The sequence below is a fragment of the Solanum tuberosum genome, unplaced genomic scaffold, assembly GCF_000226075.1.
Source record: "Solanum tuberosum cultivar DM 1-3 516 R44 unplaced genomic scaffold, SolTub_3.0 scf00342, whole genome shotgun sequence".
Lineage (NCBI taxonomy): Eukaryota > Viridiplantae > Streptophyta > Magnoliopsida > Solanales > Solanaceae > Solanum > Solanum tuberosum.
The window spans coordinates 339,530-364,053 of NW_006239261.1; the positions used below are offsets into that span (position 1 = coordinate 339,530).

At 35.3% G+C, this 24,524-nt stretch overlaps 1 protein-coding gene across 1 annotated transcript; it reads right to left on the reverse strand.

Moving 5' to 3' along the window:
* Positions 1–13,329: 13,329 nt before the first annotated feature.
* On the reverse strand, positions 13,330–20,269 carry LOC102601213 (glycine dehydrogenase (decarboxylating), mitochondrial-like). The gene is given in 15 exon segments (NM_001318671.1): positions 13,330–13,638; positions 14,465–14,582; positions 14,687–14,785; positions 14,889–15,014; positions 15,106–15,183; positions 15,356–15,544; positions 15,740–15,892; positions 16,547–16,660; positions 16,735–16,920; positions 17,632–17,757; positions 17,840–18,035; positions 18,113–18,213; positions 18,299–18,376; positions 18,462–18,707; positions 19,020–20,269. Coding segments are annotated over 15 exon segments (3,108 nt in total). The 5' UTR covers positions 20,226–20,269; the 3' UTR covers positions 13,330–13,546.
* Between the last annotated feature and the right edge of the window lie 4,255 nt (positions 20,270–24,524).

Sequence of the window (24,524 nt, forward strand, 5' to 3'; positions counted from 1 at the left end):
TCTAATTGTTAGTTTAAATGCTATTTAGAAGTGAGTTATATCATTTATTGTGGTTTAATTTAAGAATTTTAGTTGCAAATACAGTTCTACCTTTGTGTTCTTGGCTTGCTCGAGAGAGAGATTTTAGAACTAAGGTGTTTGATTGATGCTCTGTGGGTATTGGGTTGGCATGGGTTCAGCTCGAGAGAGTGAATCCTAAACCCTTTTTCACATATTCAGCTCGAGAGAGTGAATGAACTAAGGTGTGGGTTGTTCTTATTTTGCATGATTGTTGATGTTTAAGAGAAATCAACTTGATTTGGGGTAAATTGTTCGAGAGAAAGTTTACCTCCTCTATAGTCTAGCTTACTCACTAATATCTAGTTATTTTTTAATAGTTGCAATTACTTATTTGTCTATATTAGCCTATAATCGAATCACATCCCAAGAACCCGTCTCACTATTGTTAATTCGTATTGTTTATTGTTGTTTGTAGTTGATAATTTCAAACCAAACCCCCCATTTGACATTCGTGTCACTCCCTGATTTGAATGATGTTTTTATTATATATTTTCTATTCATATGGCTGATTTGAACATGTTCACACTTTACTACTGAATCTCAAACGCGTACCGCTCTTTGTGGAATTCGACCCCAACTCATTTAGTTGGGTTATATACTGATTAACGACCGTTGACGCTTAGAACTGGATGAAGTGTCTTTGAAACGTTAATCAACCATGTGTCATCAACCTAGAGATATCAATCTCCTTAATAAACATCGCAGTTCTACAATCCTTCATGATCATCTTAGAAACACTAGAGACGAACTTACTCATACGGGCCCTAGAGTCGGCCACCGTAGTCGGAACATACTTGGAGAATCGAGTAAACTTCAAAGAATACTCATTCACTGTCATGTTACCCTGCCTTAGATTTATGAACTCTTTAACCTTAGTCTCTCTCTCTACTCAGGTGGAAAGAGCACCCTTGAATTTTCCCAATCCAATGGACCTGCATCGACAACTTTTCCTCCTTAATAATTTATACCAAATCTTAGTCACTCCATTCAAATGATACACAACCAAATTTGCACTCTCGATTGGAGTGATTCTCATAATCCCAATAATCTTCTAAATACCCTCAATAAACTCTTGTGGATCCTTGTCCGCCATAAACCCATGGAACTCTGGAGGGTTCATTCGAGTGAAGTCCTGAACTCTAGTTACAGTCGTACCAACATCCAGGTTAATAGGGGCCGTAACTTCTCGGTTGGCTGAGCAGTCATAGATTGGGCTATCACTGGGAAAGTAGCCTTAAACTCAACATGAGTAACATGTTCACCTAAAGGATCTGTTGGAGTTATATGTGCTTGTTTCTCCTCATTCATATTCCTTCTAAGATAGGCTCTTCTAGGAGGCATGATGTTGAAAATGTGTAAAACATGAGTGGAAAGAAAACTTTATTGTAACACCTCAGTAATTGGAAAGTTAAATTGGAAAAGAAAAGTCTCAGAAAAGTGCATTAGTGCAGTTTCCACATAACCTATCTACGGTTCGTAGGAACCTCTACTACTCATAGAAAGCTTTTCATGGAACTTAAGTTAAATTTTGATAAACGCCAAGTCTCTAATGATGACTTACGGATGAATAGGGTAGGTCGTATGAACTCCCACGGTTTGTAGAAGGCAAATCATTAGAAGTGTTTTTGGACTTGGAGAATTTTTGGGAAACATAGGTTCTACGGATCGGGTTTACAAGCTGTAGAACATTTGACGGGTCGTAGGAAGATCTCACAAAAATCGATCAAAAATGTTGAGTCCTAGTAAGTGTTCTACGACTGACTAGTATGGTATGTATGTCGAAGTCGTAAGGTCTTCTGACAGTTTTTAATTCAGGGTGTTTTGGTCTTTTTCTACCTAAAATTAACTCCTAAAATACGTCGTTTTGGCCCTATAAATACCTTTATAACTTCTTTTACTCTTCAAAACAATACTCATTTCCTCACATTCACTCAAACTCACAATATCTCTCAAGAGTTTCTTCTCCAAATTCTCTCGAGAGCTCCAAGGTAAAGAACTAGGGTTTCAAGGGCTTCATGAGCTATGATTGCTAAGGTATATGGGAATTCATCAACGAATCCCTTTCATCCACTGGGTTCCAAGATGAAACTCAAATCTCCAATTCAATTTCACCTAATTCTCTTAGGGTTTCATGTGATTCTCTATGGGTTTAATTTATTGTTATTCAATTGCTTATATTCAATCTTATTATGCATAATTTGATACAATTACATATTTTTTATTGATTTCACATGAACACATGTCTATGCCTATTTTATGGATATGAATTATGTTTATGAACTTATGGATTATGATTATGAATTTATGCATGTTTTATGAAAGTAATGATTTATGACTAAAGGATACTTTTAAGATAAAGTGTCAATGATTTGTGAAAGTTTTTCTCACATATGAAAGAAATCATATTTAGCTGCTTAGAAAGGAAGTGTCTTATATATGAACAAGCTTACGAAATCATGTTATTGAAAGGAGATACTCTAATATGACTTAAAATTGAATTGGTAGTCTTAATCGTTGACTTTCCAAGTATTTTCATGATAATTATGATGATGCCTTTTTCGTTGGGATTATATATTAGCATCGAAAGGATTTTGAGATGGAGGTTCTCCCATTAGTAGAGGTCGAGTCTCATGAAGCAATCTCCTAGTCCCTAACTACATGCACCCATAGGATTGTCTTAAATGACCTACCTAGTGTATCCACCTTAGCAATAATGAATGATATGGAGTTCTACATTGGCAAGTAGACTCTCATTGATTTTTTGGTTTATATTTTTAACATTTTAAACCAAACCAAAAAACCAAACAAAGTAAATTATTAATCCAAAACCAAACAAAAAAAAACAATCCATATAAGAGTTCAGTCTGATTTGGTTTGATTTTCAGTTTAATACAAATGATGCACACCCCTAAGTGTGATGATTACACCAGATTCCATGTTATAGCTCACGTGGTCTTATTGTTGGTTCACGGTAAATATCCCACAAATGACTTATATTTTCTTCAAAGGTTTTATGAAATCTTTCTTTATGATTTGAAGATGCATTGACCTTGTATACACTTTTTGATTTGACATTTAAACTTCCTTATGTATTTACTTGGTCTTGTAAATTCACGTTTCTAACTCATTATGATATCATGTTTATGTTTATTTCCCATACTTAGTGCATTCATAATACTAATACATATTTGTACCTATCTTGTCTCATAATATAGTATTCGACGCTCCTCCATTCAGGCGTACTTAGGTGGCTTGCTCCGCTATTGACCACTTAGATTGGTGAGTCCTCATGGTTCGAGGGAAAAGTCATGCATACTTTTATTGCTTTTATGATCTTTTTAGTTTCAGAATTGTACGTGGTGTATGAGTTACATCTCAACCACTCATATGATGTTAGAAATATTATGTCAGACCTAGTGGAATTCTGTGTATTCTCTCATGTACTCTGTCTTATTTATCAAGTTATATGTAGTTAGTATCATAATATGGTATAAGAAACTTGGCTATAGACAAGTAAAAGGATATTATTGTTTGAGTTGCTTGTTAATTATGTTTATGTTAAGTGTAAGTGTGATTGTGTTGGTGCACCACCATTTGGTATTCCAAAATAGAGGTCACAAATTGATTTCTCCTGTTAATGTCTTCTTAATTGAGTTCGTTCAATTAGACTTATCTTGTACAATTTATATTTTTTTAAAAGTTTATAAATTATTGAACAAAAGTTAATAAGTTACATTTATAGTGTCACAACAAAGAAAATTGAATAATATGTTACTTTTAGTTTGATCAGTCCTTATAAACTATCAAATATTCATTATTATGATTTTCATTCAAAAATCAAAATGCCCAAGTATGAAGGAAGATATATAAGTAATCTTTACATCAAGATATTACTTAATGATTCCATTTTTATGTAATATTGGTACTTTAAGACATCATGTTAGTCAATCAATGCACCAAGTCTCAAATCTAAGTTAATTAGAATATATAAATTAATTAGCGGCGTTAAATGAATAAATTGAATCAAAATTAATTGTGATAAAAATAGATTAATTCAATTAACATGCTATGACTTTTACTTTTTTAGTGTTTGCTCGAATCAAATAAGGAATCATCATTTAATATGATCCAACTTTGCTCCTTTGAATTAACAAAATTCCAAATCTACAAATTTGATTTTGTACATATGAAATTATGTTACATTTTGACATGTTGAGTTATAATATTTGATTCGTTTGTTGAATCAACAAATAGATGTATAATTCAACCCGTACATATTTCATTACATATAACCACTATGCACTTTACCAACTAGCCACTACTTCCCCATTACAATCATCTCTCCCACTTATTTTCCACAAAGAAACAGAGTGAGAGAGAGAAAAAAATTGAAAAGATGAAGGCATCTTTCAAATTCTCTGCCTCCTTCTTCTTTATCATCTTTCTAATAATATTTATCAGTTCCCATATTTATTGCTCCAGTCTTATTTGAAAGGAAGAAAGATGGTTCACTTAGAATGTGTATTGATTACGACTAATTAACAAGGTTATTATCAAGAATAAGCATCCTCTTCCAAGAATTGATGATCTATTCGATCAACTTCAGGGTGCTACTTGTTTTTCTAAGATAGTATAACGACCTGAAAAATGATAGGATGAACTAGAGCCTAATTGTGAGGGTCAACGTCAAGGTACGTGTTAGACTCCATAGTTGAAAGACCATTTTAGGTTTGGTTAAGGGTTGCAAGGGCAAGTGTCAAGCCAAGGGGGCAAGGCCTAAGCCAAAGGCCAAGGCTGCCCAACCTTGGCCAAGCACTGCCCCAAGTCCACGGACCACTTCACGGCCAGTGGTCTTGACCACGGTCCGTAGAAGTGGTCGTGAATATCACTTGGTGGCATGGGAGGCAAGGCCTTGTGGCCAAGCTACTACCCCAAATTCACGGACCACTCCACGGCTAGTGGTCTTGACCACGGCCCGTAGAAGTGGCCGTGAAGATGCCTTAGCATCTTGGGGCTTGGCAAGGCAAATGAGCACACTGCCTAGAGGACCACGGGCACCACCACGGGACGTGGTCCCCCTTCACGAACCGTAGAAGTGAACTTGGTCCCTAATGGGGCTGCCCAAGTTAGGGGTTTTTAAGTAATTTTATTTAAATGTTTTATTATGTGGGGTTTATTTTAAATGGTTTATATCATAAATATAAATAGTTTCAAGTCTTAAAAAACTTCATCTACTCCATTAATCAAAACCCCAAAGTTCTTCCTCTCTCAATATTTCTCTCTCTAACTCAAGGAAGAAGAAGAAGTGAGAGCTAGGGTTTGGATTCAAGTATTTATTCATGAAATTTCTTGGGGAATCTTAGTAAAGGTATGGTTATCCTTCATCTAGGGTTATCTTTCACCCTAGAGTCAATTTCAAAGAAGTTTTTCAAAGTTTTCAAGTTCATGAAAAACCTAGGGTTTTACTCAATCTCATGGGTTCTTTCTTCAAACAATTTTAAATGGTTTCTAATATCATATATTGATTGTATTGATGTTTAATTGATGATTTATGATGAAAATACTCCATGAACCCGTGATTTCTCTCAATTCCTAAATTGTGCCTTTATGAAATGAGTTTGTTGATTATGAAAGCTTATGATGGTAATATGTCTAAATTGCTTTGGGTTATTGAATTGTATCATTACCTATGCCTTAATTATGGTAAATTGTTGGTGTGTTGATGATTTGAGATTTATGGCCTTGAAGGCAAGTTATGACTAAATATTCATGTTGAAGTAGAATTGTGCTTGAACTATTGATCCACTTGAAAGGTGGAGGTGTTTACTTACTAAGTATATGAATGTGAATTCAATGAAGTTAAGGTGATCATGTCTTGAAGGTATTTGTGTTATTATTGAAAGGCTAATTCTCAATTTGACACTCATGAATGATGATGATAAAATGTGAAGGGCTTCTATGATGTAATGTTCTAACTTGAAGTAGTAGGCTTAGGCATCCTTTCTTGTATAATGAATGTCTCTTGACTTGATGAATATGAATCGATAGGCTATGGCATTCCTTTCATAAATGAGTAATGAATGTGTCTTGACTTGATGGATATGAATTGATAGGCTTAAGGCATTCTTTTCATAAATGATCTAAGGTAAAAAAGACTCTAGAATCGATGTTAGAGTTCCAAGGAACATCTTCTTATCCCATAACTATGTGCCTACATAGGATATTAGCTAGCGGATTCCATCTTAGCTTATGTTACCATTCTACCTTAGGCAAGTGGAACACTTTTTTATGGTGTAGGGCTGTATGACACCGGATTCCATGTCTAGCTTGCATGGTCTATGTCAGTTAAACGCTTATTCCCATCATGTGAGATGTGCATTATGGTTTCTTGAGAGGTTCTATGAAATGTAGGTGGTAGTATGGGATGTCATATATACATTGCACGAGTAGGCTTTGATAGGGTCATAGTGAGTTCTCTAAGTCCTAATGACTAATGTATGAAAGTCCTCTAAATGAAGTTATTGGAGGATGTTGACTCTTAAATGCTTAATGTGATGATGCATGCTATACTTGGGTTATATTATGAGTTATTTTCTCTTGTCATGTCTTATGAAATGTTATGTCTTTTATGTATGGATATTGTGTAAAGGTGAAAAGGAATGAATGGTAAGTTCACTTTAGGTGACCTTAATGTGATGCCTTAGTGTGGATGGTGGTATGCGACGCTATCCATGCATTGCACAAGGTATAGCATGAGGGTTACTTAAGGTGAAGGTAATGGTTTACGTGATGATATTGTCTAAATGTGGTATTATCACTTGTATGATTATGCTTGTATTGTATGTCTCTTATGCTATTGAACATGATATTTCTAAAAAGTGGCATAATGCATGGTTTCCAACCAAAATATCCCTTTTAAAGCATATTTTTGCATGGTTATCATACTTAGTACATTTTTGTGTGCTAACCCATATTTCTCTTATTTTACTACAAGTGTAGGTTCCAGCAAGTGATTGATTCTAGCTAGGATTGAAGTGCTTGGATTGTTATTCCTCCAAGGCTAGAGTGGTACGTCCTCATAGATCGAGGACAACTGTCTTTTCGAAGTTTATTTCCTTTTTATGTAATAGACAATTCTAGTTCTTTTGATTGTAAAGGGTCATGTCCCTACTTTAGTTTTCGAGTACATTGTTAAGATGGCCATGTGAGACTTAGACTTCTATTGTGTCTTTTGAAAGATTTTAAATGAAGTTTTTGATAGTTTAGATTTAAATAAGTTTTGATTCCTCACTATTTATATATATCGAATGTTATGAATGCTAAGAGGCTTGTACGAGATCCCTTCGGGGTCAAGTATGTTGTGTCACATCCGGGGCCTAGACTCGGGTCGTGACAAATAGACCTCATATCTGACTATCATCAGTTGAGAGTAAGAAAAAGTGACATTCCTAAGACAACATTCAGGACCCGTTACGGTCATTACAAGTTTATAGTTATGTCTTTTGGGTTGACTAATGCCCCTGCAACGTTCATGGATCTTATGAACAGAGTGTTTAAGCCTTATCTTGATATGTTTGTTATTGTATTCATTGATGACATCTTGATTTATTCGAGGAATGAGGAAGATCATGTTAGTCATCTCATAGTAGTTCTTCAAACTCTCAAGGATAGAGAGTTGTATGCTAAATTCTCAAAGTGTGAGTTTTGGCTTGAGTCTGTGGCATTCTTAGGCCACATTGTTTCAGGTGAGGGGATTCGAGTTGACACTCAGAAGATTGAGGCAGTGCAGAACTGGCCTAAACCCACATCTCCAACTTATACTAGGAGTTTCTTGGGATTGTCTGGTTATTATAGGAGGTTTGTCGAGAGGTTTTCATCTATTTCATCCCCGTTGACTAAGTTGACTCAAAAGACACTAAAGTTCCAATGGTCTGAAGCTTGTGAGAAAAACTTTCAGGAATTGAAACTAGGTTGACTACTGCCCCAATATTGACCTTACCAGAAGGTACGCAAGGTTTTTTTGTGTATTGTGATGCGTCCAGAGTCAGACTGGGTTGTGATTGATGCAAAATGGCAAAGTTAGAGATTATGCCTCCAGAAAGCTTAAGATTCACGTGAGGAATTACCCAACCCATGATCTAGAGTTGGCTGCAATAGTGTTTTCTTTGAAAATATGGCGTCACTATCTTTATGGTGTTCATGTACATGTGTTCACCGATCTCACGAGTTTTCAATATCACCCAGGTAAGGCTAATATTGTTGTTGATTCCTTGAGCAGGTTGTCTATGGATAGTACCGCCCATGTCGAGGAAGACAAGAAAAAATTAGCCAAAGATGTGCACAAACTTGCACGATTGGGAGTCCGTTTGTTGGATTCCAATAAAGGTAGAGTAGTGGTGATGAATGGGGCTGAATCATCATTAGTGTCAGAAGTGAAAGAGAAACAAGACCAAGACCTTGTTTTGCTTGAATTGAAGGCAACTTAACTGTTCATAGGCAGAAAGTGATGACTTTTGAACAAGGGGGGATGGGTATTGAGGTATCAAGGTAGATTGTGTGTGCCAAGGGTGGATGAACTTCAAGAGAGGATCATGGAGGAAGCTCATAGCTCTAGATACTCTATCCATCCGGGTTCCACAAAAATGTATCGTGGCTTGAGAGAAGTCTATTGGTGGAATAGTATGAAGAAGAGTATTGCAGAGTTCGTTGCTAAATGACCGAATTGTCAACAAAACAAGGTAGAGCACCAGAGGCCCGGTGGTATGGCTCAGAACATAGACCTTCTGAAATGAAAGTAGGAGATGATCAATATGGATTTCATTACTGGGTTGCCACGGTCTCGCAGACATCATGATTCGATTTGGGTGATTGTAGATCAAATGACTAAATCAGCCCATTTCTTACCGATAAAGGCTACTTTTTCAGCATAAAAATATGTCAAGTTATATATTCAAGAGGTAGTCAGACTTCATGGTGTTTTGGTGTCCATCATTTCAGATAGAGGTGCGCAATTCACCACACAATTCTGGAAGTCTTTCCAGAAGGGTTTGGGTTCCAAGGTAAATTTGAGTACTGCTTTTCATCCTCAGACTCATGGTCAAGTAGAGCGTACAATTTAAACTTTAGAGGATATGTTGAGGGCGTGTGTGATCGATTTCAAGGGTAATTGGGATGAGCACTTACCTCTCATTGAGTTTGCTTACAACAATAGTTATCACTCTAGCATCCAAATGGTCTTTATGGGATAAGATGTAGATCTCCTATTGGATGGTTTGAGGTTGGGTTGATAGGACCAGACTTGGTTCATCAAGCTATGGAGAAGGTGAAGACTATTCAAGAAAGGTTGAAAATAGCGCAGAGTTGTCAGAAATCATATACAGATGTTAGGAGAAGAGACTTGGAGTTTGAGGTGGATAATTGGGTTTATTTGAAGGTTTCACCCATGAAGGGTGTTATGAGGTTTGGCAAGAAAGGGAAGCTTAATTAGTCCCTGGTATATTAGTCCTTACAAGATATCCAAGAGGATTGACAATGTAACCTATGTGTTGGAGCTACCGCAAGAATTAGTAACAGTCCATCCGGTATTTCATATTTATATGTTGAAGAAGTGTATGAGCGATCCTTCACTTATTATACCTATTAAAAATATTGGTATTAAGGACAACCTATCTTATGAGGAGATTCCTGTTTAGATACTTGATCGTCAGGTTCGCAAGTTGAGAACCAGGGAGGTTGCATCAATCAAGGTTTTATGGAGGAACTAGTTTGTTGAGGAATCTACTTGGGAGGCTGAGAAGGATATGAAGAAGAGATACCCACATCTCTTTGAGTCCGAAGAACCAAATCAAGGTACTAATTCTATCTTGGTACTCTTTAAATTAATATGTTGAGTGTGTTAAATTGCATATTGGATGTTTGAGTTGGGTGTAGATGTTTCCACCCTCATTTCTGCTTAGAATAATCTCATTCGAGGAAGAATGTTTCCAAGGGGGAGATATTGTAACATCTCTCCTTAGAAAGATCTAAAAATTGGAAATAACTAATTTAAGGATTCTTGCAAGTTATGCCTAAGTTGTGAGTTTTGTGTCAACTTCAAACGACTATAACTTTCAGTACATGATGATTTAGGTGACCCATGAGATATCAAAGGAAAGGTCTTGGGAATCCTATTTCCAACGCCACCGAGTTTGCTAAGTTTCGAGTTCATATGAGAAAGATATGCATGTTTGAAGTTAGCCTATCCAGTTAAGAAAAGTTACCCGAATTAATGAAGGGTATTTGGTCTTTTCCTTACCCAATCAGATTAAAATGATTTTTAGTAATACTTTGGGGTCAAATATGATTTGGTTCATTTTTACAATCCTAATTTACGCTTAGGGTTTTAGAAGAGAGTTCAAGAAGAGAAAAAAAGGAGAAAGGAGGGAAGATTCAAGGCATTCGTCAAGTTCTTGAAGTTTTGTTGCGGAATTTCGCCAAGGGTTTGATCCCTAAGAGGTATGTGAGTTCTCATAGTGCTGGGTTCGTTCACCCACACTCCAATCATGCTATTTGAATGCAATTTCATTCTTGAGGTGGAGGGATTTGAGTTCTTGCTAAGTTTTCTTGGAATTCCATTTGTAATCTTGATTGTTGGGGTTTTGATGAATTCTTGAGATGAAAGTTAGTGATTTGAGGGTTGGTTGAGTAGATTGTTGTGTACTTATGTTGGGTATTCGAATCTAAGTGAGTGGGAAAGAAACCATTTGATTCTAGGCGAACTAGGGTCAGAAAATGAGAAAGAAATTCGTCGGAGAAATCTGGACAAAGGCTGGCGCGCCACCCCACCAATGCGCGAGCAAAGGTGGTCTGTATTTTGGGGCCTGGGCTCCCTGCGCCAGCCAGTGCGCCCCAACCACCCTTCAATATTTTAGGGGTTGGCGCCACTAAGTGTGCAAAGGTCGTCTGCCCCATCCTGTCTTCAGTTGTTTAACCCGTGTGAGTTCCTTTAAAGTATTTCTTCAGTCCCTATTGATTCTAACTACTCTAAACTACTTCCAAACATCTAGAAATCATTCATAACATGAATCATAACCTTGAGAGTTAAGAGTCAAGTCTTCAGAGTTCCTTCGAGTCTTTTGAGAAGTCTTTTGCAAACACTTTTAAACTTGTTTTAAGACTTGAGCATTTGAGTTTTGAGGAAGAGTATAGTTGAGTTCATTTTCTTTAAAAGGATATATGGGAACTAAAATATTCCCAATAGTAAATGTTTTTACATTTAAGATGAGAGGAAACATCGATTTCCAAAAGAGTTCATGAGCAGTTTTGAGTACTATCTCTTCTAAGAGAAATATTTTGAGTAATAATCTCAAAGTTGAGGAAGAGGAAATGTTTTCTTTAAAACATATGAGCTAAGTTATATTTTGGGATAGTATTGAGCACCGATACGGGGGAGAGTTCTAACAACTCACAGCCCCCATAAACCATGTAGCCAACGTGGGTAGAAAGGGTCATACTTTTTAGATAATTCCTTATTGCTTTTTAGCATAGACTAGTGGATCTACTTAGTTGAGGAGTTCTATACCCAGGCAAGGTATATGACAGTTCTAGCAGCGTGGGCGCGACACTGTATCATCACATATCTCATAGTGATGGTTGTCGGTTAGAGAATCTCCCAAACAGAGTTTATTTTGTATTTTTACATACAAACTGAGTTATATTGTATTTTCCAATATATTGAGTTGTTATCTACTATTTTAAAAGATTTTCTTTATATTGCATTACTGTTATTGCTTTTATATTGAAATGAGTTAAGGTTGAGTTGAGTTGAGACGAGGTAAGTTGTTTCTTCAGTTTCAGTTCAAGATTATGTCATGTTTTAGATTTTCCCTGGCATGCTTGTACATTCTATGTACTGACGTCATTTGGCCTGCATCGTTTCATGATGCAAATACAGGTAACCAGGATCATCAACCAGCGCTTCGTTGATCCAGTCGAGTTCCAGAGTTGTTTGGTGAGCCTCTTTGCTTTCGGAGGATCCCTTATTTATCTTGTTTATCTCAGTTTTGTTAGGATGATCGGGGGTCTTGTCCTGACACCCCTCATAGTATTAGAGGCTTTGATAGATAGACAGTAGTAGGCTCGAGTGCCGGTCATGTCCAGGGTGTAGGCTCGGACGTGACATCAACATACCAAGTTATATGTATGCAAAATTGTGTTAACGTTAGTTGATTATCTTTTTAAAACTCATCTCCACCAACAAAATATTGCTATGTGATGAAAGAGAAGGAGATTGTGGAAAAGATTGAGAGAATTGTGGAAGTTGAAAAAAACTAATTAGGAGAAAATGAAGGAAGGAATATCAAGAATTTTGATTACATGTACCTATTGATTTTCATTTTATTACTGTGATTAAACCTAATTTATTGTGTTTTGTAAGGATTTTGTTACTATGTATGAAAAAGGATAAACTATTGTTATATAGGTATTATTAAGTTCTTTAAATATTATATTTATGTTTTTTCTACCCTAAAATATATCTTAGAAAAATTTTCTTGTATCCACTATCCAGTCTGTAATAGTAATGTCGCTTCAATCCCAAGTGAATTAATATCAACTACAATATAAATAGTGCATATGTCTTTACTATCTTATATCATTCTGTTTAAGCTTACTCAATCTAATATTTATATTAAATAAAATTAAAAAGGTAAAACTTATCCTATTTTCAAGATAATATACATAAAAAAATTATGACCAATCCCTCTTTCTAGTCTTTTTAGTTTGCAATATATTTCACTTTACTACACCAAAAGAAACCATGGTTTCATTTATGTAGTCACGCACCCCAAAAGGTTTACAGTTTACACCATAGCTACGTATGAATTTTTCGACAAATTTTTTGCTCCAAGAGTTTGTATGAAGGATTTTCCACTGATCTTTAAGGAGTCATTTAATTTGTGGACTAAGCTATTCCGAGATTATAATTTTTAGACTAATACATCCCAGCACCTGGGAGATAAACGAAAAGAATAGACCTAAAGCTTTTCTTGAAGAAAGTTTTTGCCTAGCCATACATGTTGAGTATGTGATGCATTATCATAAACTATGGTTGCCCAGACTCGTTCACATGTATGTATCCAGTTCAGTTGCATGAAAATATTTTTTGCTAAATTTTGGTATATTTTGAGAAAAACCACATGAAGTACCCACACTCTAGTCACATCCGTTAGGCACATGTATGTCAAGAGAAATGAAGAATCTGCGCAACATAGGTGATGAAAGAGAGATAGATTGGAGAAAGAAGGAATTGATGATTACAACAAGTGAGCTGCAATGATCAACATGATCTGTTAATATAGCAGCTTTTCATCAATATGGCAAGAAGATGAAAGTCATCAGCTACCACCAAGTATATGAATATGAAACTTGTATGTACAACAAGATCATCAACGAAGAAGGTGATTTCATGCTTTGTAAAGGAACTTATGACCACTGAAACAGTTGAGGCTTAAGCAGTTGCAGCTTTTTCTTCAGCCATTTCTGACACTGGAAGAAGGGTGCAGATCAGGTTGCGATCTCCATACACATTGTCCACTCGTCCTGAAATGCAATCACAAGTAGATTATCGTCAATACCAAGATATAAGACTCCCTTTGTCCCCTTTTAAAAAGTTGTTTTAGCTCATTTCACGCTCATTAAGAACATAATAAATACAAATGTATAGTTTACAACAACAACATACTCAGTGAAATCCCACTAAGGTCTGGTTCAATAAAAAGAAGTATTGCAATATAGTCATTAAATGCGAGAATTGTAGATTTCAGCTGATACTCTTGAGCTTCTTTCAATCATCTTATTCATATGAACTTGCAAATATCTTCTTCCTAAGATCTACAGATTCATTATATTCATGATGAGAGCCCTATGCGACAAACAGAGACAGAAAGAATACACATTTTCTCTTCTAACACGTGCGTGTAAAACAGATATTCTAATTTCAAGTACACAAGATTTGATAGAAAACGGCCTTTTAGAGCAGTTCCGTTGTAATAGGACATGGAAAGAGAAAGTTCCCTGCATGTCCTCAGTTGCTAGTAGTCTAGAGGCTGTCATTATGTAGTATGATTATGTGAAAACTAATGAATTTTCAAATGAAATTTTTGTATAATCATTAACGAGAAGGAAAAAAACATTGTGTATGTAGGTATAAGATTGGATGTTTAAAATTTAAGGACATAATTTCAGTAGTGGTTGCTAGTATGTTTCGGAAGTTTTGAAAATGCGTTGACCAGTAAAGTATATGTTTTGCTGAACACCTCTACATTTCAATGTATCGCTAAAGAGGAAAAAAATCTAATACTTCAGAATTTAGCTAACGTCAAGTTTGTAGGTTTAAAATTGGAGTTGTAATAGAGATAGTAAAGACCTGTAGTTGGCCAGAATTTGGCACTCCTTAGCCAGGGAGCAGGGTATGCAGCATATTCCCGAGAATATGGTTTTGTCCATGCATCTGCCATGAGCATTGATGGTGGATGAGGAGCCCCCTGCAAAACAAGTCTTGGTTAATATCTCCTGATTTATGCAACAGTACAAACAGCAAATGTTTCATTTAAAACTAATTTACAAGAAAAAAATAACACATATATACCTTGAGAACATTGTTGTTAATATCAACATTCCCTTTCTCAATCTGAGCGATTTCTTCTCTGATGGAGATGAGTGCATCACAAAACCTGTCTAGTTCCGCCTGCATAATACACAGCTACTTCAGGACCACCAAATAAAAAAACTATACTGTGTACTACTGAAACTTTTTCCTGTATCATACAATATGCATCCTTGTATTATACCTTGCTTTCACTTTCAGTAGGTTCAATCATAAGTGTACCAGGAACTGGCCAAGACATTGTAGGTCCATGAAATCCGTAGTCAATAAGACGTTTAGCAACATCTTCAGGTTCTATCCCAGCAGTGTTCTGAAAGGTGAAGACTCGCACAAGATTTAGTACACTATTAACAACCAGTAAAAAAGGAAGTGAATCAGAAATGATTCAAAAAAGAAACTACCTTAAAGCCCCTCAGGTCAATGATAAACTCATGGGCACATGTTCCATTGACACCTCGGAAGAGGACTGGGTAGTGCTTCTGTTGATCAAAGCAGAAAATATGATCAGCTAAGCAGAACACCCAAATTGAACACTTGTTGCAGGACAAACTTTTTCAACTATGATGAATTAAGACAGGCATAGCAAGCCCGAGAAACAGAAAAGCAGAAAATTCAACTCAAATAGAATATGAGACATAATAGAACAAAGACCTCCAAACGCTTCGCCATGTAGTTTGCGCTCAGGATAGCTATCTTTGATGCATCTGTAAGTCCCTTAGACCCCATCATGGCAATGTAGGTATATGAAATCGGCAAAATAAGTGCTGAACCCCAGGGTGCAGCAGAAATAGCACCAAGTGGCTCACTCTTGTCGGGGGATGGGATCCCTCCAGTTGGTACCTTCAGGAGAATCACAATGATTAAGAAAACTAAACAAGAAAGATAAAACAAAATCCCAGGCCGATGAATTGATAAATATTTGCAAGTTTGATAATCACAATATTATTTTTAAGAAACATAAATCTAACAAAGAACGAGGTACCAGGACCTAGAGAGTGTTATGTAGTGAAGTAATTGGTGTTATCAAGGACATACCACAGGGTGTGATGGCAAATATGGTGCCAAGTGCTTCTTCACTCCAATTGGACCCATTCCGGGACCTCCTCCACCATGAGGAATGCAGAATGTTTTATGGAGATTTAGATGACAAACATCAGCACCAATAAAGCCAGGGCTTGTCAAACCAACCTGTAAGAAAAATTAGCAATGAATGAAAAGACTGTACAACACCTGCATCTACGCCCCCATCAAAAAGAGGAAAGAGCCAACAACAAAGTGGTGTAGTCATTAGCTGAACTAAAACTAAATTTTGATGATGTAATTGAGGAGTAAATAGAAGAAAGGTAGTATGCATAAGTTAAGAAAAACAGATGTCATATTGTCCAGAAAGTTGACCACCAGCCAAGCACCTGATAAAACCTTTAAACCAAGGTAACCAATCAAGAGAAGAGAGCTTCAGACTTGACCGCACAGGACATAGTATGACTCACAAAAGTCAGAGAAAACTAAACTACAGCAAATCACACTAGCTCATACATCATGTGGGACAACTATCAAATCATCCAGGAGTAAAGAAGAAGAGGAAGTAAAGGATAGAAAGGAAAATTTGAGGTTCATTAGACATCCCTTTCTTAAGATATAAGGTCTGACTTCAAAATTGTTGAGCTAGAATTTATAGACATAAAATGATCACTACGCAGACTCAATGACAAGTAAAATCTACAAGAATTTGAAATGATGAAATGTTTACATCCCAGTTTATACGCTCTAGACTAATAAGCTGTAAATCTGAGGAAGAAAAGTTACAGCATGAGAGGTTAGGAGTTGATAGGAGGTAATTACCTGTGCATTCATGTTAGCCCCGTCCATGTACACCTGACCACCATTGTCATGGATAATCTTACATATCTCATCAATTCCTTCCTCATACACTCCATGTGTTGATGGGTACGTAACCTGAAATTTGATCAAGACTTAAGTAAATACAACCAATACAGAAAGGTGTCAGAAAATAGTAGCACATGATTTACCATGAGAGCAGCAAGGTTATCCTTATTTGCCTCAGCAGCCTTCCTCAACTCTTCAATATTAATGTTTCCTTTTGCATCTGTCCCGACAGCAACAATTTTCATCCCACACATTGCAGCACTTGCAGGATTTGTTCCATGTGCTGATACAGGAATGATGCATACATTGCGGTGATGGTCACCCCTTGACTGCAACAAAACTCAAAATTTAATTACACTAGCCGAAAGCTTTACAGAGTCTAATTTATAGTTAAGGATGAAAACAAGGAGAAGAATCTGATAATTAAAAACAAAAATTATAATCCTATGGCCATTAGTATCCCATTATGGACATCAAGCGTTCTTGGAAGATTAAAATTCTAGCCTTCTACAACTCCATGAAGGATAATAGATGTCAAGTAGTAACTAGATGGAAGTAAAGATCTTCACAAAGAATGGGTGATCAACAGGTGATTTTCCCTAATACTCCCTCCGTTCCCTTTTACTAGTCCTCTATTGACTTGACAATCCACTTAAGGAATAATTTAAGGATTTGTTTTACTAAATTACCCATATTAACTATGCTTTGGAAATCTAAATTTGACTACTAATACTTTATGTAGTTACTTATGATAAGGGTAATATTGGAAGTAGATAATATATATCTCCTGATTTCCTGAAATGGATGAGTAAAAGGGGAAACGTTTTTTTTTAATATAACAAACTATAAAAGGAACGGTGTTTGATAAAAACAGTAAAAGCATGTGCAGTATTTTCCCACCAATTTGTCTCTTCAAACGTTTCACAAATACAATATTAATTAAGTTCATTAGGAACCTTAATCTTGTAAGTATTAGCTAGGTATTAAGAGAGCTTAAATCAAATCCGAAAGCAAACTATTCACTTAGATTTAAGGAGTACCATATGATATGCACGAATAACCATCAATCCAGCATATTCTCCAGCAGCACCAGCATTAGGCTGCAAGGAGAAGGAATCAAAACCTGTAATTGTACACAATAGGGCGCCTAAATCGTCGAACATTTCCTGCAAGAAAGCATGTAACAGTCTTGATTAGTTCTTCTCTTTCTGCAGTTTGCAAGCAGCAATGCATCTAAGCAGTAGCAACCTGATAGCCAGCTGCCTGTTCAGTGGGTGCAAAAGGGTGAATATTTGCGAAGCTAGGCCATGTCACCGGCATCATCTCTGTTGTGGCATTCAATTTCATTGTGCAGGAGCCCAAAGGAATCATGCTATGGCACAAGGAGAGATCCTTTGATTGCAGCTTATGGAGGTATCTCAGCAACTCATGCTCAGTATGGTACCTAAATCATCAATGTAGTAATTAAACTAGCACTAACGTTACAGGATAAAGATGGTTAACCATTGAAGGAGGCCTTACGAGTTGAATATTTGGTGAGTCAAAAATGGAGTCTCCCTTGTAAGTCCAGAAGGAATCAGGTTCTCGACCTCTTGTGCAATTGATTGAGCAGTGAACGGGACCTATTAACAGTATCAAAGATAAGAATACACTATGTATACATTGAGTTGCTACCAGCAGCATGGATAGGGGAGTAATGATACTCACTGGCTTTCCCAAGGCAAAAACTTTAAATAGATCGTCCACATCTTCTAGGGTAGTAGTTTCATCAAAAGATACAGTTATCTGGAAAAAAAAAAGGGGGTACACTTAATCATAACATAAATTTAGGAGTATCAATAAGTTTAAAATAAAAATTAGCTAGACTTACAGTATTGTTGTCCACAATCCGCAAGTTAATGTCATTCTTGTTAGCAACATCAGCAATTGCCTTTGCATCAGAACACTTCACCTTCACAGTGTCAAAGAATGGAAGATCCTGAACTTCTACTGTTCCTAGCTTTTTGAGACCAGCAGAAAATGTTCCAGCAAGACCATGAACACGTTGGCCAATGGTTTTTAGCCCCTCAGGTCCATGATAGACAGCATACATGGCAGCCATGTTGGCAAGCAAAGCCTGCATAATAAAAGGACAATTTCATAAACCAATAAAAGAAACTAAAGTGCATAGTGTCATGCATCAGCCCCTTCCAATGCACATGTGAGAGTTAGATAATCTCTTGCAAGAAAATTAGATTTTGATTTGTTTTTACTCCTCACTGCTCATGTCCAGACAAAACATTGTATACAAGCAGAAAGTAAACATTTTTCAAACAAGTTACAATATTTACTACTACCACAATATAAAAATGTCGAGTAATAGAGAATCTAGGAGACATAAATAAAGGTATAGCATAGATGTTAGTGAAAACAGTAGTTCACTCGGTACCTGTGCTGTGCAAATGTTACTCGTAGCCTTGTCCCTGCGGATGTGTTGTTCCCTAGTCTGCATTGCCATACGCAGAGCAGGTTTCCCTGTTGAATCAACACTGACACCAATAATTCTTCCAGGCATCATTCTCTTGTATTCTTGAGAAGTTGCCAAGAAAGCTGCATGAGGGCCTCCATAACCCATAGGCACTCCAAACCTCTGAGCAGAACCAACAACAATATCTGCTCCAAGTTCACCAGGTGGTTTCAACATTGTCAAGGCCAAAAGATCAGATGCCATAACAACCTTCACTCCATGAGCATGTGCATTCTTAATAAACTCCCCATAATCCAAGATTTCACCTTCGGTCCCCGGATACTGAACTAGTACCCCACAAACATCACCAGACTTATAATCAATATCCTTAAGATCTACAGTAACTACCTTAAGATCAAATCCATCAGCTCTAGTCTTACAAATATCAATAGTCTGAGGGTGACAATTGCTAGCAATAAGGAAAGTTTTCTTTTTCCCCTTAAGAATATTGTTACACATAGCCATAGCCTCAGCTGCCGCGGTCCCTTCATCTAGTAAAGATGCATTAGACATTGGCAAACCAGTAAGATCCGTAATCATGGTCTGATAATTCAGCAGGGACTCAAGCCGTCCCTGCGAAATCTCAGCCTGATAAGGAGTATACTGAGTATACCAAGCAGGATTCTCCAAAAGATTCCTCAATATAACAGGTGGTACATAAGTATTATAATACCCCATCCCAATATATGACTTAAAAACCTTATTCTTAGATGCCAATTTCTGCATATGATCAATCATCTGTGACTCAGTCAATCCACCATCAAACTTAGGTAACTTCATCGATTCGCTACGAATCGATTGAGGTACAGTAGCATCAATAAGTGCATCCAGGCTTTGAAACCCACAAAACTCAGCCATTTTTGTTTGTTCTTCAGGGGTGGCTGAGTTATGTCGGCGTGGGAATGTGTCACTTGGTTTCAAAGCCTCAACAGAAATTGATCTAGCTTGTTGGGTATTAAAAGATTTTGCATTATTTCTAGCCTGAAATGTGTATGGTGACAATGAAGATACATACCTTGAAGGCCAGTATAATGATGATGATGGGATTTCATTAGAACGACTCTGTTTTGATTGTGAAACCAAACGTTTCAGAATTGCTCTGTTTGCCAATTTTCTAGCACGCTCCATTATTTCTTTTCAAGGTTTTCAAGATTTGTAAAGGAAAATTCAAGAAACACCCCTAGAAAGGGATGAAGATTGAGAAAAGTTGACAAAGCTAAAAGCTTTGGTTTTTCACTATATATATTTGATTGTGTGTGTATGGTTTATTTATGGAACAAATAAAAAAAAGTGGGTGGTTGTAATGGGTTGTTGAGGATACCCTGTTTATACACAGCAAGGTAATCTTTTTATATTTATCTGCCCCCATAAGCCATAATTATATAATTTTTCTTGGGAATTACTAGATCTGGTGGTGGTGGGTTAAGAGTGGAGTGACACTAGGCAGCAATTTGGAGGAAAAAAACAGAAGATTTTTGGATCTTGTTTTTCTATCAACCAGTAGTTTTACACCTTGTTATTCCGTAGGTTTAAATTCATTGTTAGGTAACGATGAGAAGTCTAATTTTGTGTATTATTCATTTGGTGTGGTAGCGTTGTTATCTTCTTTATTTATTATATAATAATTTAATTTTTTGGGTTGTTCAAAATCAAAATCGATGAGTTATTGGTTTGGTGGTTTCGGTAATGGTTTGGATTTTTTTTATTATATGATTATCGGTTCTTAACGGTTTGAGGTTTCTTCTTCACGAGTTGATCGGTAACCCGATAGCAAATTAAATAATTATATTTATATTGTTTGGTATATAAAGTCTTTGATTTAGAGTTTAGTTTTGTACTTTTATTTTTGACTGTCTCAAATTCTCGATTCTTCTACAGTGTGATTGTGTTTGCTTTTGAGCAAGATGCAATATGTCAACTCATGTGCATGGTTCATTTGGTTTGTCACCTTATTTCTAAGTGATTTTTAATGATTTTTTTTGTAACAGATCTTAACGGTAAAACCGATAACGATGAATAACCGATTAGTCAATAGCTCAATGATTTTATAATGATTTAGCATGTTTACAAATCGATAACCGATAAGTCGAACTGATAAACTTTAAAACTGAACCGACCGATAGGCAGCCCTACTTTTTTTATTCTTTATCCTACCTTTTTATAGTAGTTCTTTCTTGTATCCGACTTTTTGTATATAATTATCATTCTAATTGTTAATGTATGACATTATGTAGCGTTCGAGAAAGATACAATCTATTTAAATATTATATTTATTAAAATAATATAATACATTATAAAACAAATATGTAACAACCATCCCGTTAGAGTGTTTAGTGTTTTTTTCTTTTTTCTTTTTTCTTAGTGGATCTCTCAATAATAATGAGAGAGAAAAAAAAAATACTCCAAGTATGTTTTTGATGAGGTGAAATTTGTATGGAAGGGAATGCATGGGGTTGGATTGGATTTCAATGGATATAAATTGAAAGATTTTTCTTTCTTTTATTTTATTTTCCTTTTTAGAAATGGTTGTAGTAAATAGTTCAATAAAACCAAAGCCTGAAAATTGTCAATAGTTTAGGAAGATTTTGATGGTTTGGATTGGATTGTTTGTGGGTTGGCAAAGTATACAACACTTGTTGCTTATCTTGATCCATTACCTCACAATTTTACACTTGAAGCCAAAGATCATTATTACCTTTTTCCCATATATATGGAGATATGTGTGGAAGTAAATATTGACACATGGAAATTCTAAGTGGATATTATCACTCCAAGTGGAACAATAAACAAAAGAATTATTACTATGAGTTTGTGAAAGATATTGAGATTTTATTGATTGATTCACAATAAGAAAATATCATATGAATTATACTTAATGTTGAATTGAAGTGAATGTGAATGGTATCTAAGTGATAGTTACTTCTTCACACAGAGGTATCCCACCTCAGAAAAGATTTTTTTTATTGAAAAAAATCACCATTTTAGTTATCAATAGAATTTTGTAAAAGTCTATCAAATTTATTTTCTTCTAAATTGCTCAAAAGGAGAAGGAAAATACAAGAGAGGAAAAGATGAGTTTCCTTCTTCCATTAGAATCCTAAAAACATATGGCATACACAAAAGACACTAAAAGTTTGATGTTAGATGGTAATTAACCTCTTCAACTTTAAGAATGCATGTCTGGATGCTTTAACTTGATCTCAATTAATAACTAAATAATTCAGCTCGTCTCATTGTGTCTCGTGGATAACCGACTCTGATGTGATACATAAATTTTAAAGGTATCTAGATGATCATTTTGTGGGAATGTTCAATTGACACAATGAAGATAAATTAAGGTATGCATACTCAAAATTGAAGTAAGTAATTTTTAGTTAAGGTCAAGTTAAACTATATCCATGCTATGCCAAAAAAGAACTTGATATATCTTCAGAGTGAGTTCTCAATGCCTTCCTTGGGCCTCTTTTATATGTCAAAATGTCAATCCTACGCCTAAGTGTTAAAAGGAATGCACATTAGTTCTGAAAAGGCTACTTAGTAGCACGTTTTTTGAGTCCTGGTGTTGGACTCAAGGCTAATTGGGGGCAGACCGATACTAGATTTTTGATTGACTGTTGATGATCTGCCCTAAGGGTATAACAGGGCCACAAAGGTTAACACTTAACCCCAAGGATATTTCGTGGCCAATAGGTTAACGAAGGATATTTTTATAACGATTTAAATAGTATAAGGATATTTTAGGCCTTCTCGGTTAAAATTATGCACATTTTTCAAGAAATCATTAGAAATATGCTTGTTGAAAACTGTTCTCGGCAAACAAATTTGTGATTTTTCCATGGAATCATTAGTTCCTTGTTTCTTAAAAAAGAATGAACTTTTACATTATTATATAATGAGAAAGAAAAGAATAGGATTTGTTGAATAAAAATCTTCTAAAGAAAAACATATAATCATATTCTTCCTAAAATATAGATCTTTTCACTTTGGGAAATAACTGCAATTAATAAGAGTGAAATGAAATGATTTCTAAAGGAAAGCATATAATCATATTCTTCTAATCTATTATATAATTAATTTATTTACATTTATTCAATCGATGCAATCCACTTATTTATCATTTTTTAAGACCGACTAATATGAAACGGAGGAAATAATATAGTTTCCTAGAAGTATAAGGGTTGGTGAATGGTCCTATAAAATTTGGTAAGTGGGGTCGGCTGTTAGATATCGATTTACGTAGGCCGTTGATCAAGTGTTTGGGGGTGGGTGACATTCAGATCTAACGGATGAACTTTCCATATTCAATTTTAAAATAAATTTATCAGGAGTATTTTATTGCTAGATTCTTGTTATTTATGGAAGGTGAAATACTGAAATCAAGAATCAGTGTACCATAAGAATCTTTTTTTCTCTTGGAGTTGGTACAATAATGAAAAAAGTGAATACATATAAATCAAGCTCAATTATTTGTTTTTAATTTTGTGTTTTTTTATATTAGAGAACTTCATTTTTGTAAGGTCAAATACATATTTAACTTGTTTATAAATAATAATAGTATATTCAGTAAAATCTCATTAAGTGGGGTCTAGGTAGGATAAATTATTGTATGCAGATTTTATCACTTCCTTATGCATAATTGTTTCCTATTAACTTGTTTATAAATTTCATTTTGACACTTCAACTCAATTTTATTTCGTTTTAATCCTCCAACTCCATTTTTAAATAACCATTTAAACACAAAATGCTAACTGAGCAGATTAATGAAATTATTCACCTTTTAAAACGTGTGTTTTTAATGTTAATATTTGTCATTTTTATCGTTAACAACCTTCTCCACTAATTGTTTTCTTTATCTTCTCTCCAACCCCATTTTTTCTTTATCTACTTTACTTATTTATTCAATTTCTTCAACTATCTACTTTTCCATTTAACTTCTTTTTATGCTGGAGATAAATTTTTATTTTTATTTTTTATAATTCATTTTGTTTATATAAAATTTTAAATATCAATTATATTTTATGTTATGAAGGACTGAAGCAAATGTTAAAAGAATAAGTAAAGAACTCAATGTGTATATTAACTTGTATTACTAATCGATCTCAACAATAAATTTTGTAATCAATTGAATATAACTAATTAATATATATTATTGTATTGCTTAAAAATGATAAATTGATACAATTAATGTAAATGTCCAGTAAATTCGAATGACTTGGAGAAAACAAAACACGTAGTGTTATTTAATTGGATTGTTTTTATTCTTTTAATGTTTGTCGTCTAATACGCGTTGAACACTTACATTGGGTAAAACTTTTAAATTTTAAATAATGCATAAAAAATAAAATTGAAAAGTTAATATAGAACAAGACTGTGTTGGAATGCCAAAATAAAAAATTGAAGCAAGTTAGGAGTTATCGTTTTTATTTT